Source organism: Telopea speciosissima, chromosome 11 (genome assembly GCF_018873765.1).
Source record: "Telopea speciosissima isolate NSW1024214 ecotype Mountain lineage chromosome 11, Tspe_v1, whole genome shotgun sequence".
Lineage (NCBI taxonomy): Eukaryota > Viridiplantae > Streptophyta > Magnoliopsida > Proteales > Proteaceae > Telopea > Telopea speciosissima.
The window spans coordinates 40,743,214-40,769,567 of NC_057926.1; the positions used below are offsets into that span (position 1 = coordinate 40,743,214).

Consider the following 26,354-nt stretch of genomic DNA (forward strand, 5'->3'; position numbering starts at 1 on the left):
CATTCTTCTACGCTGCTTGCTGAACCTTCCCCTAATCCCCTTATTTTAAATTGATAATAAGCTTAAAGTGCAATTAGGCCATTGAGTTTAGGGATGTAAATGGATAACCGAAATTCGAATCCGAATCTGCATCCGTGTCCGTTTAGGGGCATCCGTATTCGTTTAGAGATATCCGGGAAATAATCCGAATACTCCGATTAAAATCCGTCCGAAAAAAAATCCGAATACTTAATAATAAAAAATTAAATAAATAATGATTTTGACGGTTTTTGAAGATTCAATAGGTTCTAGAATATGATGAAAAGAGAATCATGATCTAAGAGATATGGATTGAGAGTGAATTGTATCCACTAGGGGGAGGAAGGTCCGGGTTACACAAGGCAGAGATGTAAACGGATGGTCAAAAATCCGAATCCGATCCGCATCCGAATCCGTTTAGAGGCATCCGAATTCGGTCAGGGAATATCCGACTCCGATCACATCCGATCCGTATCCGATCCGAATCCGATCCGTTTACATCCCTAATTGAGTTGAGCCTTGCCCTTAACTATTCTTAAATAAACCCCAAAAAGGGCAGGGGGCCCCAATAGTAAGAGGAGGCTTGTCCTTATTTTTGAACAGTAGGGTATGGAGCTGTTGTCAGTGCTCAGCTGTTGGCTTTGTAGTAGGACCCATCAATGAAACCTATTATTATATGGTGAAGATCCATGAAGCTTCTGGATAGTACTTGTTCCTTTCCCATGTTCTAGAGAAAGTTTTCTCAACAGATAACCTGTGTCAAGTGCGCCCCCTTCCTTTACCCAAAAAAAAAAAAAAGTGCGCCCCCTTCTAATATCCCCAACTCTGACATTTCATTGTTGGATCACTTTTATCTAAGGACTGTAAACGAATCGGATTCGACTTGAATAGTGCTATATCCGCATCCTAGTGTAAAACGGATACGGACACGGATACGGATTGGATATTTTATCCGTTTACATGTAAATATAGTTTTTCGGATAGCTATAGCCTATCCATATCCGCATCCATTTAGCTTTCGGACGGATTCAGATAGTGCTAAATGGATACGAACACGGATACGGAAACGGATTTCGACTATTCATTTACACCCCTATTTTTATCCATCCATGCTTAGTGTTTTTTTTTTGGGTTTTATTGTAAGAATCCATACTTGGTTAGAAAGAATGTAAAATGTGCCCACACCCATTTATATTGTTTTATTTTTGCTGCCTCCCTCTCTCTCCTCCATTTTCATGCAGTCCTCTTATTGGTGTGCCGGCAGAGTGGCAATCCATCTCCCTTTAATAGAGAAGGGTTTTTAGAATATGGCCAAATGTTTCTGTGTCGGGGGCATAAGTTGCGATCAGACACATGGGGATGGGCGAAATGATCGCCTTGCCCCCCTAAATGGCAGGCCGATGTGTCTGGGCGCAAGCTATGTTGCGGCACAAAGAACATCAACCGTTAGGATATATAGTGACATTAATGTATCCAATAACCCACATTAATATTTACATCTCCTATATAAAGAAGAATGTTTTTAATATGATTAGATAAATTACACTTAGGATACCTAACGTTTAGAGAAATTATACTTGAGTACCTTACGTTTGATTTATTATGTCCATGGTAACTTTCTCACCATGCCCACATGCATTTTCCCTCTTACGTGGGGTTGAATCTTGCATTTTCTCTTTTATATGGGGTTTTTAATTATTTTCAAGAGCACCACGGGTGTGACGTGCAGATTTCTCCTCACAATAGTGGTGTTGTGGAAAACTTTATCCCTTATATGTTTGGAATATTTTTTTTCCATATTTCCAATTTTATCTATAGATATTATATCAAGTTTTTTTTTCTCTTCTTCGATCGATGTGTCGCAATACCCACCAAGGCACTATCTGGGCCATCAGAAGAGATAGCAGAGATGCCAGATACCGTCTCGCACACATCTAAAGCCCGTATTAAATGGATTTCCCTTCATCAAAAATTTTCTTTTTTTATTTTGGTCTATCCTAATCAAGGACCCATAAGTCAACTACAAACTACAAAGGTGGTTGAGTCTTGAGTTTGTTAAGAGAGTTATCTTATCTTGTATTTAGTTTAGAATTTGTGAAGGTTCATTCTATGTATTCTCATATCCTTTTTTATGTCTTACATTACATCAGTGTTGACGTAATTGTAAGAATTTTAAATAAATAAGTAATCAATGTAATTGAAAACGAAATAATTTTGACTTTTTAATGGAGAAGAACGTACTACTAGTGTACTACAACCACCAACACAGATCCTCTAAGGCCCAGCTGTCCGTAACGATCTGTGCAGCACAGATTGGGTCGCGTGGATAATGACTGCTTTATCCTTATTTGAACAAAGTATTTGAATAAAGGTAAGACGGTCTTTGCATGCACGACTCAATCCCGCTCAGACCGCTACGAACAGCACCCCGTAAAGAATCTGGATCCCTACAACCACCATGGATGAACGAAGCTTAAATGTTTATGAAAGTATGAAACTAAATGATATGGTGAATTGTCTGCCAACCGCCACTAGCTAGCGCAGTTCGGTCATGGTCTTGCTTGTAGAATGCGGGCGCCGGTGAGCCGCTGTTATCTCTAGCAGTAATTGTATCTATAAAATACGGCTATGACTTGTGATTTGTGAACTAGTTAGTCCTCTTTCCCAAACCACATTTAGATTAAGGAAAGATTTTTACTTTTGTTTTTGTTGACTGGAAATCTGAATTTCACATGGCACGTGATGTGGTCAAAAACTGAAAATCTGAAAGGGCGGCGTGGAATGTCAGAGACGTCAACCTACAGAAAAGTAAAGAGGGCATAAGAGGTGAATTGGAATAGGGTCCACTGTAATTTTCTTATGCCTAAGTCAATTTTTGGCACAACCAGTTAGAAGGGAGAGATGGGTGTGAGAAGACATTTCCTTAATCAAACCAGGGTTTTGCGATTGTGACAAAACTAAAAAAAAAAAAAAAAAAACTAGGGTTCTACGATCATAATTGAATTGCGTCCAAAGCTAATTTTAAGACGTGGACAGATTATTTGTAGAATAAATCAGTGGTTGAGAGACCTAAACATTTCCCTACCCTCTATAAATTCTACTAATACTTGTTCTTCTCAATTAAATTCTATTAATCTGCCTGATATATCTTTTCCTAATTATAATTTATTTTTGCTAGATTTTCCTGTGTTGCTTTGTGCAAGATTTGGAACCAACAATTTAGGTAAGCCGGGTTGGGTCTTTGGTTTTTTGATTGACGGCAAAGTCCTCTTTCTCTCTGCTGATCGAAGTAAAAATACACATGTTTTGGAACCCGAACTCACTGCTATTCTCAACAGTCTTGATTTTGCAACCCTGAGAGGGTTGAAGTTGAAAGAAGCTTTGTGCTCAAACAATATGCTACTGGACTTCTTCCAATTCCATCCCTTTCCCCTTGGCTTCTTGAGATCCTTGATATTCTCTTGAAGATTTCTGCTAAATCTACTGACATAGCCTTTAAGCATGTTGCTAATCTATCTATTGTAAATGGTTTTAGATGTTTTTTTGAGTCAACACCACATATCCCGTGTATTGTAAATGGTTGTATTCCTCCTTTCTAATTAGTAAAACTTTCGTTTTTCCTTACCAAAAAAAAAAAAAAATGATGTGGAATTGAGTTCCATTCTTCTTTACCAGTGTTTTCATCTAGTTTTTATAGGGGGTAGGGACGAGATGCCATGGTGTGACATAATGGGGCTTTGGACCCGCAAATGACCCAAGATTAGTTGGTTTTCGTAAGCGGACATTAAATGAGAGGAAGCATGTCAGAGGATAATTAACCCTTTTAGTGGGCATCTTATCTCTTTAATCATGCCTTCATTAAATGCAGCTGATTTGTAGCGTGACTTGATACATTGAGACAAGATGCATGTAACCGAGATATGAAAGATGGAAGTCTGTTCCCCGTTTCCAAATGTCGAATGATTGATGGCTTGTACCATCCTGATATGTGTGTCAGATGCAGCCTTTACATATTATGGAATAGTGGGGTCCATTCCGATTTTCAAAAACTTCTATGAATCAATATCGAACTTTGCTTCTTCATGAACCGACTTCAAGATTTGCCACGTGTCATCCATCCGTGGAGCTATCTTTCAGCAACACATCAATACGTTAATTTTGGTTTAAACTTATCAATAAAAATGATTTTATTTTTAGGGACAAAGAATGTTGTCTAGTCGTGTAACCCCTAGTCAGATACAACCTTCCTGAAATGACTGCCTTGCCCTTACAAAGCCCCCCTAATATGCCCATCCTCTCATTAGCTCCCACATTGGTGCAGGGGTCACGCGGTCAGGTAGCGTTCTTATTCCTTATTTTATTTTATTTTATTTTTTCTCGTCATGTAGTAATTTTAAGTTATCTATTTGATTGATTTGCATATGTCAAACATATTGATATTTGAGTTAAAACTTCTATTAAGAGGGGGGGAAAAGGAAAAACCTTTATTTAGATAAAATTTTGAACCAATTTATTTATTGGGAAAAAATTATGCACAACGCCAGCTCAAAACTGAAATTACACACCTCACACATATCACTGTTCATTTGAGGGGATGATATATCATAAATGCCCTTCCCCCTAATGTCAGATTCCAAAGGAGCGGTTTCCTCATTCGCCTAAAACTGCACTTGGGCAATGTAGGGAGCTTCCTCCCTAAATTATCTTACCAGGAAATGATTCCACAAAAATAAAAAATCTGAATTAAAGTTTTATTCAAAGGAAAATAATCCAACCAAATGTGATGGAGGTGATGTCTTCCATCCATGGTGACAATCACAAGATTAGCCAAGGTAGAAGTACCTTATTTTTTTCTTTGTTTTTTAAAGGAAAAGTGGAAAACAATATCTAGAAAAAGTCAAATAGATAAATGTTGCTTGAAGCTTCAAGTCTTCAACGGTCATTATTAGGATATCTCAGATTTGAATTTGAGGAAAGATACCTGATATCAACTGCATATGAGTTTAATGTCCAGTCTGGCGGCCATAAAAAATTAACTGGCAGTCTTACGCTGGGCCCTTATGAGTTGGATATTGGGCCATATCTCTGAGCCCAGATCCATCTAAACCCAGATAAGCAAGCCCATATCCAGGTTCAATACTATTGTATTTTTTTTGGTAATTAAAAAAAACCATTACTAATCAAACATAATATGTACAAGATCCTCCAAACAGTCAAAAGATAAGGAGTTAATCCTAGCAAAACGAGAAAGTCTATCAGCCGGTGCAATGTAAGATCTAGATTGTTTTATGATGCTTACAGACCCAAGGGAAGCAATGAGTTGGGAGATATCATATAGCCAAGTTATGATGTAATATGGACAGGGATTGTCTTCCGAGATTGTAAGCCACTCCTTGATCTCCTGCAAGTCAGTCCACACAATCACTTGTCGACATTCCAATGAAAATGTCTTTTGGAGCCCTTCTTTGAGTCCTCGCAATTCTACTTCTTGTGCTGAGCCTACATTTCCATAATTCATAGATGATGCAAACAACTTTTGGTTAAAAATAAGCAGATAACCCCAACCACCTTGAGAAGTTGATGGGCAGTAACTCCCATCCGAAATAATGATACAAGTGTCTGCTGAATCCAACCCTAAGTAAAAAGAAAGTGAAAATGTATGGAGAGATAAAGGGCTGGTATCGTGTGATCTAGAAGGGGTGTGCCCCGCCTCCTCCAGGTCAAGTGATGGATAGAGATTTAAATCCTTAATCCATTGGTTAATATTGTCTAACTCCGTGTGGGAACTGGCCAGATGATTGTGGAAGATCACTTGGTTTCGAAGGATCCAAATAAAATACACAGTGATACAGACAGTGTTCAGAATATATTGAACATGTGATTTAGATGTACCACCACTTTTCCAAAGATTAGTTAACATGTCCAAAAAAGATTCACCTGTGAGAAATTCAGTTCTAATACCAAGGGGGGTTGCAGCCCAAACTCTCTTTGTGAACTCACAGGATAAGAAAAGATGCCAAGGTGTTTCGGTTTGGGCTCGGCAAAAAGGACAAAGAGGACACCCCCGCATTCTTGGGTTTGCCAGGATAGTTTTGATTTAGTGTGTATCCCATCATGTAGCAATCTCCATAAGAAAAGAGGGAATTTTGGCGGAAGTTTCAGTTTCCAAATTTCCTTCCAGAGGGGGTTTGCAGGGGCTCTTGAAGTATGTGTTTGGTGGCTTAAAAGGGCTGCAATTTTCTTTGTAGTGAGCTTTCTAGATTTGGATACTGGAGAGAAAAGATGGTCATCAAAAGGGTATACTGATAATGGTAAAGATAGAATATTGTTGCAGATAGGTGGAGGGAAAAGTGTGTTGAGTAGAGGTAAGTTCCAAGACCTGTTGTGTAACAGCTTAGCTACCTGATTATACAAAGGATTCCTGGCTACAACTTGGTTCAGTGAAGTGAAAGGAACAGAGGGAATCCAAGGGTCTTCCCAAATACTAATTTTAGAGCCATCACTAATTTGCCATCTAACCATTCCCCTCAAACTTGGAAGTGTAGTTCGGATACTGTTCTAGGTCCAAGAACTAGTTTTCAATCTTGCCTTAGGGTTGAGAAGAGAGTTATTTGGAAAATATCTGCCTTTAAGCACTTTGGCCCAAAGAGAACGAGGTTCAGTCAGTAATCGCCAGCCTAACTTTATGATCAGGGCATGGTTATGGTTCCAATGGGTATGAAGACCCAACCCCCCTTGATTTTTAAGTTGGCAAAAGGAGTTCCATGGGATAAGTGAGAGTCTTTTAACTGGCGATGATTTCCCGGCCCAAAAAGCAGAACTGATTGAATCTAGCTTGGAGCAGATAAATTTTGGAAAAAAAAAACAGGACATATAAAAAGTAGGTATGGAGTGAAGAACTGACTTGATAAGAGTCAGTCTACCCGCATGGGAAAGGAATTTGGTTTTCCAATCACCCAATCTTGATGAGACACGGTTTAGAATAGGAGTCAAACATCTATGCTTAGATCTAGCATGAAATAAAGCAGTACCAAGGTATTTAGAGTCTTCCCCCATTACCTGCATATCTAGAGCTCTGCAGATCTCATTCTGTAAACCTTTAGGTGTATTTTTGCTAAAGAAAATGCTGCTTTTGGCTAAATTCAGCTGTTGGCCAGAGAGGGATTCAAAAAGATTTAGGATGGCTTTAAGGGTAAGCACATCATCCAAGCTTGCTCGACAAAAAATGAGTGTATCATCAGCAAAGAAAAGATGGGTTATTTCTGGACCTGATCGAGAGATTTTGATGCCCTTAAAGAGATTCAATTGCCTATAAGTTTGTAACAAACGAGATAGGCATTCCATAATCAGAAGGAACAGGTAAGGACTTAGAGGGCACCCTTGCCTAAGACCACGGGTAGGTTGGAAAAAATCAAAAGCGCTTTCCTGTAGCTTGATGGAAAAAGAACAGTTCAAAAGGGTAGACAGAAGCTGTGTCCAATGAGAGTCAAAGCCAAGGTACCAAAAAAGAGAGAGTAGAAAACTCCATTCAACTCTATCATAAGCCTTAGACATATCAAGCTTTAGAGCCAAGTACCCCGTCATACCCTTTTTCTTCTTCCGTAGATAATGAAAAATTTCTTGAGCTATTATGATGTTGTCAGTGATCTGGCGCCCTTTGATGAAGGCAGACTGAGTCGGGGAAATAAATAGTGGGAGTAAAGGTTTTAAGCGGTTGGCCAAGATTTTAGTGATGATCTTATAGGAAACATTGCATAGACTAATAGGTCTGAACTCATCAACCTTAAATGACCCAGTTTTTTTGGGAATTAGGGCAATGAGAGTATGGTTTACCCCAACAAGTAGGGTGGCCATAGTGAAAAAAACTTGAACAAAACAAAGAATGTCAAACTTGATAAGATCCCAACAGAAATGGTAAAAACCTACCGATAACCCATCAAAACCAGGGGATTTAAACGCCCCAATACCAAAAACTGCAGCTTTGACCTCATCCAAGTCAGGATGGGAGATAAGTGAACTGGTCAAGTCCAAGGGGTTGAAGAGACATTCTACAAAGGAGGGGTCTAGGGGTTCCAAGGAGGTAATGATGGAATGGAAGTGGGATGCAAAGAGATGTGCCATTGCAGGGGGACTAGAAATTAGGTTCCCCTCAGAATCTTTTAGAACAACAACACGATTTGATCTAAGGTTCTGAGAAGCCACAACATAGAAAAATTTAGTATTTCTATCGCCAAAAGAGATGTATTTATCCTTTGACTTTTGAAACCAAAAGATCACTTCAGCATTAAGGATCCTGGAGAGGTGGGAATAGGAATCTTCAATCAACTTGGAATTATCCTCAGAAGGTGGAGCTGCCTCCAGGGCGGAGATATTAAATATGAGCTCGGACTTAATAGACTCAATTTTTCCAAAAACATTTGAGTTTCAATCTTTCAATAGATGGGTAAATCCATTTATTTTAACCATTAAATTGCCAGAGGCCTCTTTATCCCAAGCAGTAGCCACAAAATTAGTGAAACTGGGGTGGGAAGTCCAAGCAGCCTGGAAATGGAATAATTTCTTGAAGAACCAGAGTGGTGGGGTCGTGTCAAGTAACACAGGGTTGTGATCAGATCCAAGGGCAGGTAGTAGCTGGAGGGTTGCAAAAGGCCACAATGAGATCCAGGTTTGATTAACAAGACACCTATCTAGGTGTTCCCGAATACAATTTGGTGGTTTTCGATTGTTCCTCCATGTAAACCAATTCAGTACAGGCCGTAACTCATCCAAACAATGGTCAGAAATAAGATTAGTGAGTGCTTCAGCCAAAGGAGATTTGGATAAGAAAGGCGAACCACCCAATTTGTCCTCTTTACAAAGAATCTCATTGCAATCCCCCACCATCAAGAAGGGGCAAGATAGAGTAGCAATAAAAGAATACAAAGCGGACCAAAAAGAGAGACGAAACGTGGCTTGAGGTGGGGCATTAAGATAAATCAAACACCAGGTATGCCCAACAAGCAAATCAGAAATGAACAGGGCGATAAGTCTATCAAAGACAACAGTGTCAATTACAATAATATCTGGTCTCCCCAAAATCCATAGTCCTCCCCCAAGACCCCTTAAACCGGAACTACTTTGAAACTCCCGAGTCTTGAAGGAACGAAGAACCCGGGGGAGAACACGTAGTTCAGGGGACAACAATTTGGTGTCACATAAAAAAAGAATATCAGGTTTATGTTTGTTGAATAAATGACGTAAAAATATGGACTTAGATTTGGCCTTCAAGCCCCTAATATTCCAACTACACACTTTCATAATGCATGCACCGAATCACAACCTTAGCATTCAAATTAACTAGAAAAACACAGCAACACATAAGAATTGTAGTGAAAATAGTAATGAAAGAAGAGAGGGCTTTATAAGGGTTAAAACGTATTACCAAAGACAAAGGAAAGTCAGAAGGACCACGGGGCTGGCTATGCGTTGTTTGGCGCCCATCAGAATTTTCAAAGATCAAAATGGGCCGCTTCTTTTACGAAGAGGCATGAAAATCCTTGTCCGATTTAGCTCACAAAGCCATGTTCTCAGCTTGTTGGAAAGATCTTCATGGGAATCAACCATTTTAATAATGTCAGCCGAAAAATTCTTAATGTTATCAAGCTCAGCCTGATCCTCAGAACCAAAACAATCAAAACCAGAGTCATGGCGCTTCCTTTTGCATCGGGTGCTGCTGGTACTAGCCTGTTGTTTCCCTTTCGCCTTTGATTTCTTTCTACTGCTAGTGGTAGAGCCTGAAGAAGTAGTGGAGTTTGAAGCAGGCACGGATGAAGAGGAAGTGATTTGACCGGATTCATAAGATCCTTTAGAGCTCTTGCCCTGAGGCACAGAAGTAGGCTCAAACCCAGCACCAGAGGAAATTGTGGAAACAGGTACAGAAGGGGGGTTCAAGACCACATCAAGCTTTGGGACCTTGAGACAACACTTAAAGATCTTCACCACAATAGGTTTGTTGCCAGAGGATGCCTGAGGAAGAGAGGCTTGCTCGGCCGAGGGGTTTGGTGCGCAAAAGGGAATAGGTGGACAGGTCTCAGGGATGGAAGAAGGGGGCGGGGGGGGGGGGTGGTATAGAGAGTGCGCAGATGGTCATGGGTTTGGTATAGTAGATTAGTAAAGAAGAAGGGATTAGAGAAAAGAGGGGGGTTTGGTGGGAAGCTAGGGTTTGCAATTGAAACAGTTGGAAAAGAGTAATTGGTGGGGCAAGGAGTTGAAGGGGGTTCAAAAGTAGGAATTGCTGCATGTCTTGATCAACATCAACCCTTGAAGGAGAACATAGCAGCGGAGATCCTCACACAAGGGTTCAAAAAACAGTAGCACTCAGTAGGGAAGCGCGCGCGCGAGAGAGAGAGAGAGAGAGAGAGAGAGAGATTCAAATAACAATTAAGATAAAGTAGGGTCAGGAATAACGAATCTCTTTATGATAAACACATTCATTTTACAAGTTTGTTATTACTGGTAGTTCCTTCAAAGGATCAGACTATTGACGTATGCAATACTTGAATTCTCGATGTAGATGCTACATAGTTGGTTCTTATTTTTCAATTGTGTCAAGATCATTTTTAAACAACCAACCTCCATAACACCCTTGACATTAACTCAATCATTAGATTTAGGATTTTACCCAAAAAAAATCATTAGATTTAAGAGTAGGGTCATTAATTGCATATAATATCTCAAAGGAAAGAAAAAAACATCCCAGAAAAAAAAAAAAAAACTTTACTTTAATTTCAATTTCATTTCGGTCCAGCTTGATTCTAAGACGAATAATTTCTATTACCTTTTTCTTTACATTATAAATAGGATTATCACTCATGAGTCTTGTTCTATCTAAGTAAATAATAATATTTACTCATAAGTGCACCTTATGATAGATATAATTAATAAACCCCCTCAAGTAATAAAATTAGCTACATTTCAATTATTTCACTTAACGATAACACGTAGCTGACCGATTGGCATGGAATAAATTATTGTCTCTACCCCTAATCCATCAAAACAGCTAAGTTAAAGAAGCATAATCCTTCACTAAGCATGGTGATGCCTATAAGGACCCTTTTATTAAGCATCTATTGTGAGATTATTACTTTTGATAAAGAGAACGTCACTCGATCATGCAACACATGTCACCCTTGCGCCTTGACAGGCTTTACACATGGGCGTGCAAAATGATCGCCACACCTAAGGGTGTCAACCAAACCGGAATCGAATATGGAACTCGAAACGAGCTGGATTAAACAAACTGAACCGAACCGGATAAATTTGGTTTGGTTTCGATTATGATACATGAGCATTTAACTCGGTTCGATTACGATTTTAGTTAAAAAACCATCGGTTTGAAACAAAACCGAACCAAATACCATATTTAAATCCAAAACTTGATATCTTTTTTTTTTTTTAATGGTGTTGTCTTTCCTTTCAAAACTATAATTTTAATGTGTTTCTCTGACTTTATTGATGGGTAAGCTCAAAAATAAGATCTGAAAGTGGAGAACTCACTTGGGATTCTTATTTATTTATTAATAGTTTTGTTTTTTTTTTGGATATATTATTAATAGTTTTGGTTCCTTTAAGGTTTTGTGAGCATCCCTTCTATTTATACAAATGGAGTTTCTTTAGAACACAACAAGGCAACAACAATTGACTGCCTAGCAGAATGGAACCATATTGGAGAACCGAACTACACTTGTATTAGAAAATCGAATTAGAAGCGTAACCGAACTGAATCGAGTAGGTTTGGATTCGATTTCCACTTCCAAAACCAACTCAGTTCTTGTTTCGATTTCAGATCATGCCATCAAAGCATGGAACCGAACCGAATGACCGAAACCAATCCGATGGACACCCAAGCCACACCCCCCTTGGAAGTTGGAACCCCAAAAATGATTAGGGGTGTGAGTGTGACGATCACTTTGCGCACCCTTGTGTTATAGGGTGCAACCGTGCAGGGGCGGTGTGTCGGGCACAACCGGGTGGCGTTTTTTCTCCCTTTATTTTATTCTTTCTCTCTCACACAAGGATGAATAAAGGGAGGCATTGCAAGTTGGTGCATGCCCCCAGGAGGTCAAGGGTTCGACTCTCCTGGATTGCATTTGTGCCCAAAAAGAGGCACCTTTCTCCCCCCCACCGTCTTAGTTGTAGATTGTGGGTTCGTCTTAGTTTTCCCCTTAACTTGTAGTTGGCCTATGGGTCCTTGAGCAGGATAGACCAAAAAAAAATAATAATAAAAAATAAAAAATAAAAAATAAAAAATAAAATAAAAATGAAGGAAGGAACACAAATGATGGTATCACACGCTCAATGCCTGGTTGCAGCATAGAATCTCACTCGCAAAAGCAAATCCAAAACTTCCTTACGTTTCTAGTTTTCAGGTGTAGCTTGCTGATGCAGTAGAAGTGAAGGTACGGGCTTTCTTCAAATTGAGATCTTTCCGTTAACTTCTTAGGTCTAAGGGAGTACAGAGGAAGGTTTGGCTATATTTGTATCTATTCAAAATTCAAACCCTGCGAAATCAGATGCTGAAATGTAATGGGTCTTTTTTCTCTCTGGGTTTAATCCTTTCCCCTCAATCATTTGATATATAGTATTAAGCCATGAATCCTGGAGCATTCTGTAATCATTTGATATATTAGCCATACATAGCTTTATATTTAGTGCACTGAACTAATTTGTTTTTAGTGGATCCAAAGTATCTAGGAGCCATTCTGTAATCTATTTAATATCTTGCCATTGGCAAATATTTTAAGCTTCTTTAACTGTAAGTCTGTAATTTTCTTTAATTCATGTTACGGGTATTGGTTTTTGTCATATGGGTAGTGTTATTTACGCTTGGATTAACTACATAAGGAATATTACAGCTCAAATTCTCGTTGTTGGGTGATATATGTGGTGAATTTCATGGTTAATCCCTGATTGGCAGAAACTACTTTCATTTTGTCCTTGCTAAAAATTGGTGAATCGATGAACATCTATTGGAATAATTGTGTAAAAATCGTGGTAGCCCACAAAACTAAGTTGGTCACTAAAAAAGAGGGGGAGAAAAGGATTACTAGCCAATTTAGTTAAGCCAATGGGGGTTCTGGGCACCTCTGTTCTGACCCTTATTATTAAATAGGTAGCTCTTAAATTCTTTTATGTCAGTTTTGATCAAAACTTTAGTTTACTCTTGTTTCAGGCTGCTAAAGAGTTCATAACTTGTCTAAGAGATGTAAAGTTGGTTGAATCATTGGAGGATACCTCAATAAATCCTGTTGAGAAAGTGGAAGTGGTGCCAAAAAACTACCATGGATTGGAAGATGAATGTGTTCATCTGGGACATGGATGAGACACTAATACTGCTAAAGTCACTGTTGAATAGTACATATGCAGAGGCTTTTAATGGTTCAAAGGACATAGAAAAGGGTATAGCAATTGGGAAAATGTGGGAGGAACACATTCTGCGGGTCTGTGATGATTATTTCTTTTATGAAGAAGTAAGTCTGGTATTTATACTTGAATTCATCTCTCTCTGTTGCATGTTAGAGTTCCATTTTTGTAGTCTCCATTGTAAAAATTTACCTTTTTGTTGAGATGAAAGTTATTTAGTTGACATCGACTTTATTTGGTACATGGTTAATCAGATTGAAGATTACAATAAGCCATTTCTTGATGCGTTAAGTGAATATGATGATGGGCGGGATCTATCTGATTATGATTTTGCCAAGGACGAATTTAGTCCTCCTAATGATGATCCTAACAGAAGGAAACTAGCATACCGGCATCGTTTCATAGCTGATAAGTACACACAGGTGCTCAGCATGTAATTCTTATGTTTTAGTTATTTTGGTGACTTGTCTATCATGGCTCTTTTTTTTATGTAATGGCTAAAGAAAATAGCATTCACTTGATTTGCTATCCTTTTTTTTTTGGGGGGGGGGGGGGGTCAATAAGATAGATAGCTTCAAATCATGGGTGATTTTATTTCCATGCTTTACTATGGTCTTGCATTCATGTTCATGATGTGGATTAATCTTTTTTTATTTTTTTCAATTCCAATGTCCTCGTGCTGTATTTATTAGTGATAAGGGGCTATCGTTTTATTGTTTTAGTGGTAGAATATGGTTATTACATTTTCCACTTACCTTTTTTTTGTGGAGTGGAGGAATGTCCATCTTCCTCTGTTACTTGTTGGTATACTCTGCATCTGAGTCCAATAAGTAGAAAGCTTTTAGAAGCAGTGTTTCAAATTTCAACAGGATTACAGTACATGCAACTTCATCTTTTCTTTTATTGGAATTGCCTGCAGTTGTGTCTTCTTATATCATTATCTGAAAACAATATGCATGTAAGCTGCAAGATTTTGTCTGAAATTTGAGGCCTTGTGATCAATCCATTGAAGAAAACTACATTCTCATCTGGATTCAGTTACCGATCACAACAAACTTATGGTTGGAAGTCCCTCGCAACTTGCGGTTATGGTTTGCGCAAGCTAATATATTTACTCCCCTTTTCATGTCCTCTGCTGAATACTCGTAAAATTCTCAACGAGGTTTCTGTCAGCTTAATTCATTTATGACATGTGTTAGATCACTTTTCTTCTGCCTTTGTCCCATTAGTTTTAAGCCATAGTTATCGTAAGCGGACAAGACTCGCTTGTTGGAGCCACTATGGAATTGTTCCTTAAGTTCAGTTCAGGTATACTCTAAATGCTGTTCATGGTGAACAGTCCTCTCCTCTTCTGTTTTATCTTCTTCTTTTTCTAATCTGTGATTATCCAATTCTCACCTGTTCTGCATTATTTGAGTTGATCCTGTCAATTTGGTTTGCTTATTACAGAGTTCAAGTTCTGCACAGTTTCTGAAGCTTGCCAGAAGTAGTGGATATATAACCTAGTGTATGGGATAAAATTTGAATCTTTTTATTCATTATTTGTCTCTGATTAGTTAATCCTTATGCGCAAGGTGTTAAGTATTGGTATTGGGATGTGTATCAAAAAAGTTTGTTTTAAGATACATCTTGGAGACGTATCGGAAAGATGCTAAGAGAAGCTAGATATGCTTAAGATACACTTTGAAACACATAGATATGCTTGTGATACACGCAAAACTAGTGTTTTCAAGCATTGTGCACCATAAATAAGCAATAAATAATGATATTCTAATGTCAAGTTATTTTTGTCTTCGTGGCATCTATGTGATTCAAATCTTCAATGGCAACTGCAATTTCAAACCTACTAATAAGAGAAATAGGAATCAATTCAGCAAGAAGATTTGGAGAAAAAAAAATTTCTATTTTCATATTAGGATACTAAGCTGGAGGAACCTGTAAAATTCGAAACTGAGCAAGCAGTATGTAGGTATAAACATATTAAGCATACTACTGTATTAAGTTACATGCATTAACTATATACACATTAACCATACTAAAATTGTGCTAATAACATATCAACAAATCTGAAGTAGCATGTAACCATTATTAATAAGTACTTAGCAACAAACTTAATCTTCTGTTATAGATCACAAGTCATTCATGATCCAAATCTAGGTCAGTTTTCTAGTTTAAATGTGATACTTGGCAAAACCTCGCAAGAAAAATCAAGATTCAAGCAAAAAAAAAAAAAAAAAAAGATTTGTTTAACATCCGTCAACCCGGGGCTTTGATGAGTGTTCATGCAATTTTTTTTCTTCTTTAATCACTTCTCCTAGGTCTTTTTTAGTGTAGATGGGATCCAAATAAGTTTTGGCAAAAAAATCAGAGTAGGAAGAGTTTTTTTTTTCAAAAACTGGGATTTTAGGTTTTGGTTTGACAGCCTGTGTATCGAGTGCATCAGTACCATTAATGTAGTCCTAGGTTGGTAGGTGACCAACTAGGAACCAGTACTACAGGATCTTCTATGAACAGGCAGTCCGATTGGGGCAGAATAAGGATTTAGGTCAAAATTAGGGTTAGGGTTAGGGTTTGAGGTGTTGGTTATGCTAGGCAGGTATAGGAGAGTCTATCAGTGAAGGTCCAGAGATGGTTTGATGAACAGAAGTGTGTAAACTAGAATAGCAGCAGGTTAGGGTTTTGGGTTCTGGGTTTTTGAAAAGTGTAAAGTGAGGGGATCTAGGGTTTAGAGTGGGAATTTGGGTGGGAGCTTTGGATAGAGTTCTTCAGGGGAGGGGAGGAGCAATCGGCCAAGGTATGGATGTGTTTTGATGGCTGGAATTATCTGGTCAGGAATTTAGAGTGAAAAGAAAAGTAAAACTAAAAGGGGGAATATTAGGGTTGGGCTGTGGAGGGTTGGAAGAAGAAGTATGGGGATGGGGATGCAGTCACACTTACTTGCAGTAGCAGAGAACAATCGTCAGCAGCAGAAACTTGAATGAAAATTGCAGTTTGGACAGAAAACTTGAAAGAGAGCTTGTACGAACCACCTGGGCTTCACACCGCAAGGTTTCGATTGGATCACACACCAATCCCACCAGCTTTGATCAGACACAAAGCAATCTTCACAGTGGAAGAGAAGCAGCAGCAGCTTGCACAAGCAGATTTTAATTTCAAAAGTGGAGAATGAGGAGCTCCACGGTTCTATTGATTTAAATAGTGGCTTAATGCCTTACACCTATTCAGCCTAGGAGTCTAAATCAGAGCTCGACTGGACTAAAAAATAAGGGTATTTACAAAAAAAAAAGAAGGAAACGTCCCCCCTAGCCAACTTAAACTAATCCACATCCCTCTCTAAATTGTGGAAGTATGGAGTGAACCCAAAAAAAAGAAAAATACATAAAAATAAAAACGGGTGACTTAAGTCACTTAAATTGATCTACTGGTTCAACCAGGTTGGGTCGGTTCAATTTAAAAACATAAAACTCTTAAAAAGAAACCAAGTATAGAACTTCTACTTGGGCAGCAACTTCCGGTTCTTCTTCTTCTTGCGGATGTAGTGCTTCAGCTTTGCATCAATCGTATTGGTTTGTACCAGTTCGATACAGTTCTGTACATAATTATTTTTATGTATCAGTGTTGTATCGTGTCGACGTGGCCAATCTCGATATGTATTGGACCGATACAGTCGATACGCATCAAGACTGGACACCTTGCGTATGCACATATTTTTTTTGGTAATCTGCTTACGTTGTGCATATTTCTTTTGTTGTGTCTTATTATGGGACACCCACTTAGGTGATAATACAAACTCACCTGACATTAAATATCTGCTAAATGGCAGCTCCGCTGGCTTCAAATTTTGTGGACAGGTTAACCATAAGGCTGCCTAACCACATGTCAATTTTTAGTCCAATCTCAGTTGGCTAGGTGGCAAGACAAACCTTCAAAAAATTTCATGACATCGAAGCAGGTTCACGGGGCTGTAAGGGGGGGGGGGGGGGTTGCATCCGTGCATGGACATAACTAGGGGTATGCCCTTACATGGGAGGGTAAATGATTAAATTTGAGGCTGAAATTTGACACGTGGCCAATCCAGACCTTGACCTGTCTATCCAATTGTTGGGAGTGTTAACATCTTCCTGGAAGTAGGAGCATTTGCTGTCGTGTGCTGTTTGCCTGTTTCAAAAGAACACCCATTTGGGCGATCCTTTTGACTTCTCTTTTCTATTTTAAATAAAGTTTTTGTTCAGATAGGCATCAATTAAATCAGAGTTAAATAATCTGATGTCCTATTGCTGGGCATGCCCTTTTTGTTTTTCAAGCCTGATTTCAGATCTTTACTCTAGTTGGTCAAATCTTAATAAAACTTTTTAATTTAATATTTTTAGATCCCTATCTATTTGAATAATCTTTTATACACTTCTCTCTTTTCATGGGTATCAGACCTCCCCTACCTTTCCAAAGACCAAGAGAAAATTTAAAAAAAAATGTAAAAGTCCAGCAGCATTCTTGCTGTTTTTACTTCCCCTTTTCCCAATGGTTATTTCTAGAAGTATTTAAAAAAAAATGTGTGACTATTGAAATTTCAGTGAATTTCTAGTGGCATTTCTAGATTTCCATGGTTACTATTAGAATAACCCAATGTTTCTGAAAGCTACTTCATTTATTTCTGAGACAATATTAAAAGTGACTTGAAAAATCTGGAGACAGGAAAAATTGGTAAAAGACTCGAAACATCTGGGACAAGTTGTTAGGAAGTGAAGGCAGGTTCTAAACCATATAGATCTATGGTATATAAATCCACATATATTACTAACTTAGCAAACTGTCATATTCAGAAGGGAAAAAAAGGTAATAACTAAAAATTGAAAAGAACAAATTCATTAGAAATCAAGCTTCTTAGCATATGCCATGGGTGAAGCTGGTACAGATGATAACTGATTATAAGCCTGCAGACGGGGTTTCATATGGTAGAGTGCTTCTAAGAAACTGCAAGCAGCCGGTGTTACAGCTAAATATCTTTTCTAATGCTAACAGTGATTTGCATTTGGGGTGGATGGATGGTGTTAATTGAGTGCCAAGGAGAGAGTTCCAGATAAACATACAAATTCACCCCAAGGGGGTAGCTCAGCTGGCAAGGACCAACACCTCACATTTAAGAGGTCATGAGTTCAACTCTCCTTGGGGGTATGCCTATCAGAAAATAAATAAAAACATACAAATTCTTGCAAGGTCTCCAAAAGTCAATGGATCCAACTTAGTTCTGGGAAATTGCAAAGTTAGAGTTCTTTTCTTCAGGCAAACCAAAAATGTTCCATGTCTTATCTTATAAGTGCACAAATTTTTGGATGATAGCAATTTCCAAGAATAGATAATACGGGAGTTCATTATTATTTGAATTTTGTATGTTATTTATCATCAAACACATTCATGAAAGGCATCTTTATTATAGAGGAAGTTGCAAATTTCCTCATGGGAAGTACTGAAGTTATAAAATGTGGATGTTCCAATTCCTAAAGGGGGCTGCTCGTTATAAAGGAAATTGTCCTCCCCACCCTGGTTATTCCTCAAAGTAAATGGTTTTATCTCATGAAACCTATAGTGGTTGCTAAAAATATGTTTTAGGAAAATAGCTCAACTCCTTCAATTGTTGCAGGGTTTGCATAACGTTCTTGATCAAGAGGTGATACAGCGCTGGGACAATCTGTATGATATGACTGACAGTTACACAGATAGATGGCTCTCCTCAGGTATGTTACTCTGAATGCAAGATATACCCACATGTATCTATAATGACTACAATTTAAAATTTTCCTTGCTGGGCACATCCCTAATATAGTACATCAATAATGAACTCCATGAAAATTTTGAATTTTAGAAATGCCTACCATTATTTCTTGATTTTCACTTATACATAGAAAACATTTATAGTTTGAGATACGTATCGAAAACTAACAAAAATTACATACATGGGAGTCTATAACATGTTTAGTCTTCATTTCCTTGCCTACACTTCCAATCTTACCATTAGATGAAGGTTTATCAAGTTTGTATTAAAATGTGAAGCTGGAGGATCTTCAGCACCGTGGTCCGTCAGCAGCTTCATTTTGAGTTTCACATTTTCCTGGTGAAAATAATCTCCTAAAATCCAGGAAATCAAAACCATAAGCCATGGGCCCCACCAGTGCTGAACTGTAGGAATAAATACTCCCACACGTAGAGGCTATTATGAACAGAGAAAATCCTGTAATTAATTTTAGTTTTTTTTTTGGGGGTCTCTTTATTGACGATCCTGTCGCAATTTGATCTCTCGCTGGTCTTTCACTGGTTCGAGATCAATAATGCATTATTTGATATCAAAACTAAAGAACGACGACAGCAACGGTGGCTGAATTCTTCCACCAATTGAAGGTTGATCGTGCAGATCTGATTTAGCGTGGCTACCAAACTCGAGGTCAAGTTCTTTTCAAGCCGGGGAGAGTTGACGCAGATCGTCGTAGGAAGGGAAAGAAGTCCTGCGGTTCAGATCTGTAGTTGAAGACTTGTTGTTAATGCTATCCTGAATTTTAGAAGCTGATTCTCTGTTTGCAGCAGCCTCTACGTATGGGAGTATTTTATTCCTAAAGTTCAGCACTGGGTGGGGCCCATGGCTTATGGTTGTGATTTCCTGGATTTTAGGAGATTATTTTCACTCAAAAACAATCTATGCGTGGAAGACATTTGATGGGGTCCAGCTTAGAAAGAGTCCACTGGCTTGCGGTTTCCATATTATTTAAAATTCCTAAACTTGGAATCTCTTAAAGATAAATCATGGAAGGGATCTCAGCATGTTTTTTTAAAGATATGTAAGCAGGTTACCTGCATAGGACAGTTTCTATTACTAGTTGGTTTGTATTTTACATTTGAAATGTATTAGGAAACCTCCAAGTGTTGTGTGAGGAGTTCCCTAGAAAGTTTCTATTGTCTGTTTTCATTCAAATCTGTAAATATGTAAGGCTGGTTACAGCCCCCATATGTTGAATAATGAACTGAGTTGGACTGTTGCCATGATTGATCTGTAAGATGCGAAGATCCATTGTGGGAAGCAGTGTTGCTTGGTGAGATGTCTTGCAAATATGATCAGTGGGATGCTGATCGAGGCTTAGGTGGGGTGCCCAAGTCATATCCCTTTTATTGTTGCTTTCATATATAAAATAAAGAAGAAAAAGAAAAGTGTTGAAAAAAGAGAAAATCCTGTTATCAATGTCAATTCTTCCGCGATTTTATCTCTCTCTGGTCTTTCAATGGATGGTTCGAGATCGATAACGCATTAATAAAGGAACCAGAATTTGGAGAAATCAGATAACAGGAATTCAACATATCAAATAAGGACAGAATTGCTCAAGTGATCTGAGGGAATAAGGTACTGAAATTTTAGGACAATCCAATGGTGTGATTAAGAGATATGGTAATATCCTACTGGAACAAGGAGTCTCAAATTGCAAATTAAGAACAGAATGTGATGTTTGGGATCTAACAATCACCAGGCAAGGATCTGATTCGGTTGAATTATATGGTGTATACCGTGGGGGTATACATGGGAATTTACTGTGTATTTTTCCCTTTGTTATTTTTCCTCTTTTCCCTATCTAATAGCTCTAAATATTAGAGTTAGTTAGAGTAGGGGTAGCAGTGTAATTTTTCTTTTCTATGCTTCTTTATAAATAGAAGCTTGGCTGGTCTAATTGATCAACTAAGCATTTCAGTCCCAAACTTCTTCTCTCATATTCTAACAGATTTATTAAATAACAATGGTCTGAAACTATAGCAGCAATCAGAGAACAGAATGCAGAATCAGATTTCTAGATAGAAGAATAAATAAGAAAAGAAGAAGATGAGAACAGAACGTATGGAGAGAGAAAGAATAATGTGAGAGGGGAGATAATTCTGCCCTCCAGTCACACATGCACAGCAGCACACGCTTAATAAAATCTTACAAATCTTCATTATCATTCCTATCATTGGGATTACATTGATACATAAAAGAAAAACACAAAAAAGACTCCTAAGCCAAATTAACAACTGTCCTCCTCTAGAACTAACTTAAGCTGATCAAATACTTAACTAAAAGGATTCTTTCTAGACTAAACTTACTTAACGGCATATGGGACCCACAAAATCTTATCCATATACTTGATCCCATATACAAAATTAATACCCCAACTATAGGCTTATAAAAGAAGCGCATTACATCAATAAACCCAAAAATAAATAGCCCAAGACCCATAGAAGCCAGCCGTGGGCCGAAATAAAGTCTTCTGAGGTCCAATTGGCCCGATTGGACACCCTTAAGTAAGCCGGTTGTGTGTGGAGTTTTCTCTTCTTTCTTGTAAATATTCCTTTCTTTTCAAAAAATATTTTATTTTTAAAAACAATTTTTTAACACTTCTAACTTGCTACAATAGGAAAACTGACCAAAATCCCATAGTACAGGGAATATGCATGGAAGATGGAGAGCTGATCAATCACCTATATAGTCTTGGTATATATAATAACTTACAATATTCTTCTTTTGCATATTCATGTGGGCCAAAAGGGTGTGATCCTTTAGACTGCCTTTTAAGACATTTCAGCAGAAATTTATTGGAAGTCTTACGTAAGGCCATCCTATTTCATGGTGGACACTATGAGATAGCTGGAAACTTAGATTGCTTGGTGCGTCATTATCTCACAAGATTTCAAATCCGTGAATTATTTCCAAAAGGTCTAGTGTGTGGTTTGTGTGTTTACCAATATATATATATCATACTATATTATAAATGTCGAAACTCAAAAGTCATGGCAAATCTTTTCATACCAAAAATACCCTTCAACAATATCAATAAGCCCAAAAAAATACCCTTCATTAATTATTAATTATTAATTGTTATAATTTTCAACTAAATTAAAATTTTCCTCCATTAATAAACCCCCCTCAATGTTACATTAATTATTCTTTTATAAAAATTAATGGACCAATCATTTCCTACTCAGTTTTCTCATGTTTTTCAGATAAATTCATTAAGAAATTATTATTATTATTTAGATATTAGAAATTAGAAATTATAAAGAGAGAGTAAAATAATCCCATTTTCTGTTGAACAATGTATAAAACCCCACTTTCCAATGTATAAAATAATCCCATCTTATCTTACCAAAAAAAAATTTACAATATTATCTATTATTCCTTGAACAATCGATAAACCCCCCTCAATTAATTGTTATAATTTTGAAAATACCCTTCATTAATTATTAATTATTAAGTATTATAATTTTCAGCTAAATTAAATTCTTCCTCCATTAATAAATCCCCCCTCAATGTGACATTAATTATTCTTTTATAAAAATTAAGGGACCAATCGTTTCCCTACTCAATTTTCTTACGTTTTTTCAGATAAATTCAATAAGAGATAATTATTATTAATTATTAATTAGAAATTAAAAATTAGAAAGAGAGTAAAATAATCCCATTTTTTGTTGTACAATTTATAAAACCCCACTTTCCAATGTATAAAATAATCCCATCTTATCTTACCAAAAAAAAAAATTTACAATATTATCCATTATTCCTTGAACAATCGATAAACCCCACCCTCAATTAATTGTTATAATTTTCAGCTAAATTCAATTCTTCCTCCATTAATAACATCTTATCTTAAAAAAAGAATAAAAAAATATTACAATATTATCCATGATAAACCCCCCCTCAATGTTGCATTAATTATTCTTTTATAACAAATAAGGTACCATTCGTTTCACTACTTAGTTTTCTCACTATTTAAGTAAAACATTTAAAATGTTGGGTGTTCATTTCAGTGATTCATACATGAAAAAAAGCAAACACGTGCAACTTTACTAGTATATATATATAAAAGACTCTTGTTTTCATGCTCTAGGAATATGTGGTTTGATTTCCCTTTTCTTGTGCTTGACTTGGAAACCCATCACTGCAGCCTCTCACACCTGTACCATGAAGTAACTTAAGAGAAGTGAACTATCTTTGAACTCTTTTTCATTTTGTGCAAATAGAGCTATTGTCCCAGTCCAATAAGTGTTCAAATTTCAATTAGTAACAGTTGTTGGATATCTTGACAATTAATCTGCCTTTTTTTCTCATTCAGATGTGAAAGAGAATTCCACCAATCTTGCACTAATATGCACTAGGTTTTTTCCATCTGTTTTAGTAATTTTTATCCTTGTACCAATGCAGCACGGACCTTCTTGGAACAGTGTTCAGGAGAAAACAAAAGCTTGGCTCCTCATGTTGCCTCATCTAACATCTCTACTGGTACAGGATACAAGAACATTAATGTTTTAGTCACTTCTGGATCACTTATACCCAGCCTTGTCAAGTGTTTGCTGTTTCGGCTGGATGATTTAATTACACATACAAATGGTCAGTTAATACTGTTTGTCAAGAACATTAATTTTTTATTTCCTTGGACTTTATTTTATATAGATTATAATCTTGGTTTGTCAGCACATGTTTCTTCTCTGTTTCTTAAGAACATTAATTTTTTTTTGGGGGGGGGGGGCGTTGGAGTTGGTCATGCTTCCATTTGTTGATCATATATAGATCCACTAAAAAAGGACCTGATTAAATTACATTAACAATCTGCTCATTAGGCTTTATCTGACCTTATACTGTTTTGTTTGTAAATTTTCATGGACACACCTAAAGATGTCACTGGAACTTGTTTTTTTTTATTAGTTGTCTTAATATCATGATTGTCTAGCTATTGACAGTTTCTGATTCTTCAGTCTACAGTTCATGGGAAGTTGGAAAGCTCCAATGCTTTTCATGGATCAAGGAGCGTTTCAGTGGACCAAATGTCAGGTTCTGTGTGATTGGTGATGGATGGGAAGAATGTGAAGCTGCACAGACAATGGCATGGCCATTTGTTAAAATTGATCCACAACCTGTGGGTTTTCACAGGTTTCCAGGCCTTACAATGAAAACAATCGGCCACTATCTTGATGTTGTGTATGGTGTTCCAAAAAATGATCATGAAGAGTAAGTTGCAACACCAACTCCAAGCTCTCATCTTTCAGTGTTTTATGTCTGATTATGTGTAAAGATACATTTTTATGTTGGCATTCCATTAGAAGTGCATAGAACTATCTCGATCTACGGGTTGATGGCCTACCAATACTTATTGTTAACTGATGCATATGCTCTTCGTTGGCCCTAGTTCAAGAGCCGTCTCCTAACAGTTTGATTGGTTTGAAGCAAAAGCTTGCCTCAATATTGTTGGATAGTGAAAAAAGTGGGCTCTTGGATTCTTAAGGTTGCTAGTGAGACAACAGGGTTTCTGATGGGATGACTACGCAGAGCTATTCATCCACTCTTTCATGTTACTTGTCACTCTTGACCTCAGTAAGGAATTCTTAGGGCAGAAGATCTCTGCCTGGTGGGATCTTTTTCCCTTATTTATTTATTTATTTATTATTCTCGCCTAACCTGCTGGATAATGCGGGAAGGGAGGGAGGGGGGATGCTCAGAAAATGCTATAAACCACTTGCAACTATGGAACCTGTAACTTGAAATTTAAACTCATGAAACCTGAAATTTGAAACATGAAACCTGAACTTCAAACCACAACTTCAAACCAAAAATCTTAAACATGAATCCTGAAATCAGAATATGAGCCATGAAAAAGATGAAAACCTGAAACCTATTACTTAAACAATTGAAAATCATATTAATATATGAGATGCGATATGAGGTTCGATTGTGAAAATAATGAGTGAGGGAATTGGATATTTGCTATTGTAAATACAAGGTGTGAGTTTTGTTGTAGAGGAGCCTTTTAGACTGGTTACAGTACAGCATCCTGAATTGACATGGATTTTTGCATAATTCACATAAATGATACCTCTTGTTTTGGCAATATCTATTTTCACAATTCATAGAACTGCTATCATCTGTTTTTTTATTGACTTCATAAACGAGTGGTTGCAATTCTTCCAAGACACCAGTTCTTCTATTACTCTGGAGAATTTCTAGGTTGTGAAGTGTTGATATCTGTATATTGGATGCTGGTTCTCAAGAAGGTGAATGAATATCTCTTGCCTTTAACCTGGAAGCTTTTGTGCGGCATGTGATTCTCTCACCTAGTCTCATTGTATTTATGGTGATTTGTTAACTTTCCTTTTTTGATTCTTCATGAAACCAAGAGGACTTAAGTGTGTCTTGCTACAATTTTACTTCCATCACATGCATCACTCAGGTTGAGAACTCTTTCATTCACAAAGCCTTAAAATGATGCACTTTCACTATCATTGCAAATACAGCTGGTGATCAAGAGATTTCTAAAACTAACACAAGCTGAAAAGGCCCCTGAAGGAGGACTCAAGTGTGTGTTGCTACAATTGTAGTTCCAACACATGCATCACTCAGGTTGAGAACTCTTTCATTCACAAAGCCTTGTAATGATCCACTTTCACTATCATTGCAAGGACAGCTTCAATTGGTGATCAAGAAATTTCTAAAATTAACACAAGCTGAAAAAGCCTTGAAGATGATTGTCTGGTCAGCATATTCTCATTCTTTGATTTCAATTTTTACCCTTAGAATGTTCATAATGCATTTTCATCTTATTCTATGGTAAGGTATTGTTCCATTTGTAAATCCACAAACCAAGAAGGCAAAGGAATATACATAAAAATAAGCATTTTGTTAAGCAGTATTCAGGTATAAAACTTGATTATTTTTATGAATTATTTCATATGGATATTGGGTCTGTTTGGCGTTTGGTTGTATTTATCAAAACTATTTCTTTAAGTTGAACTGTTTTTTGGCCAAATATTCATGTTTTCTCATAAACACACAAAATTAGTCCCATAAAAAAGTGAACCACTGAATTTTTGGAGTGGTTTGCAATTCAAGAGATGACCCATCAACATCAAGGCAATGCACTATAATTTGGACAAAA

At 37.3% G+C, this 26,354-nt stretch overlaps 1 protein-coding gene across 3 annotated transcripts; it reads left to right on the forward strand.

Moving 5' to 3' along the window:
* Positions 1-12,732: 12,732 nt before the first annotated feature.
* Positions 12,733-24,654, forward strand: LOC122646153 (eyes absent homolog). 3 transcript variants are annotated; one of them, XM_043839644.1, is made up of 6 exons: positions 12,733-12,811; positions 13,229-13,526; positions 13,674-13,841; positions 19,058-19,151; positions 23,630-23,815; positions 24,181-24,654. In XM_043839644.1, the coding sequence occupies exons 2-6, from the start codon at positions 13,338-13,340 to the stop codon at positions 24,435-24,437; spliced, it is 894 nt and encodes a 297-aa protein (XP_043695579.1). In that variant the 5' UTR covers positions 12,733-12,811; positions 13,229-13,337; the 3' UTR covers positions 24,438-24,654. The 3 variants fall into 3 exon arrangements, with proteins under 3 accessions (XP_043695579.1, XP_043695581.1, XP_043695580.1); XM_043839646.1 differs by having other exon boundaries at positions 24,188-24,288; XM_043839645.1 differs by lacking the exon at positions 12,733-12,811 and having other exon boundaries at positions 13,213-13,526.
* Positions 24,655-26,354: the final 1,700 nt, after the last annotated feature.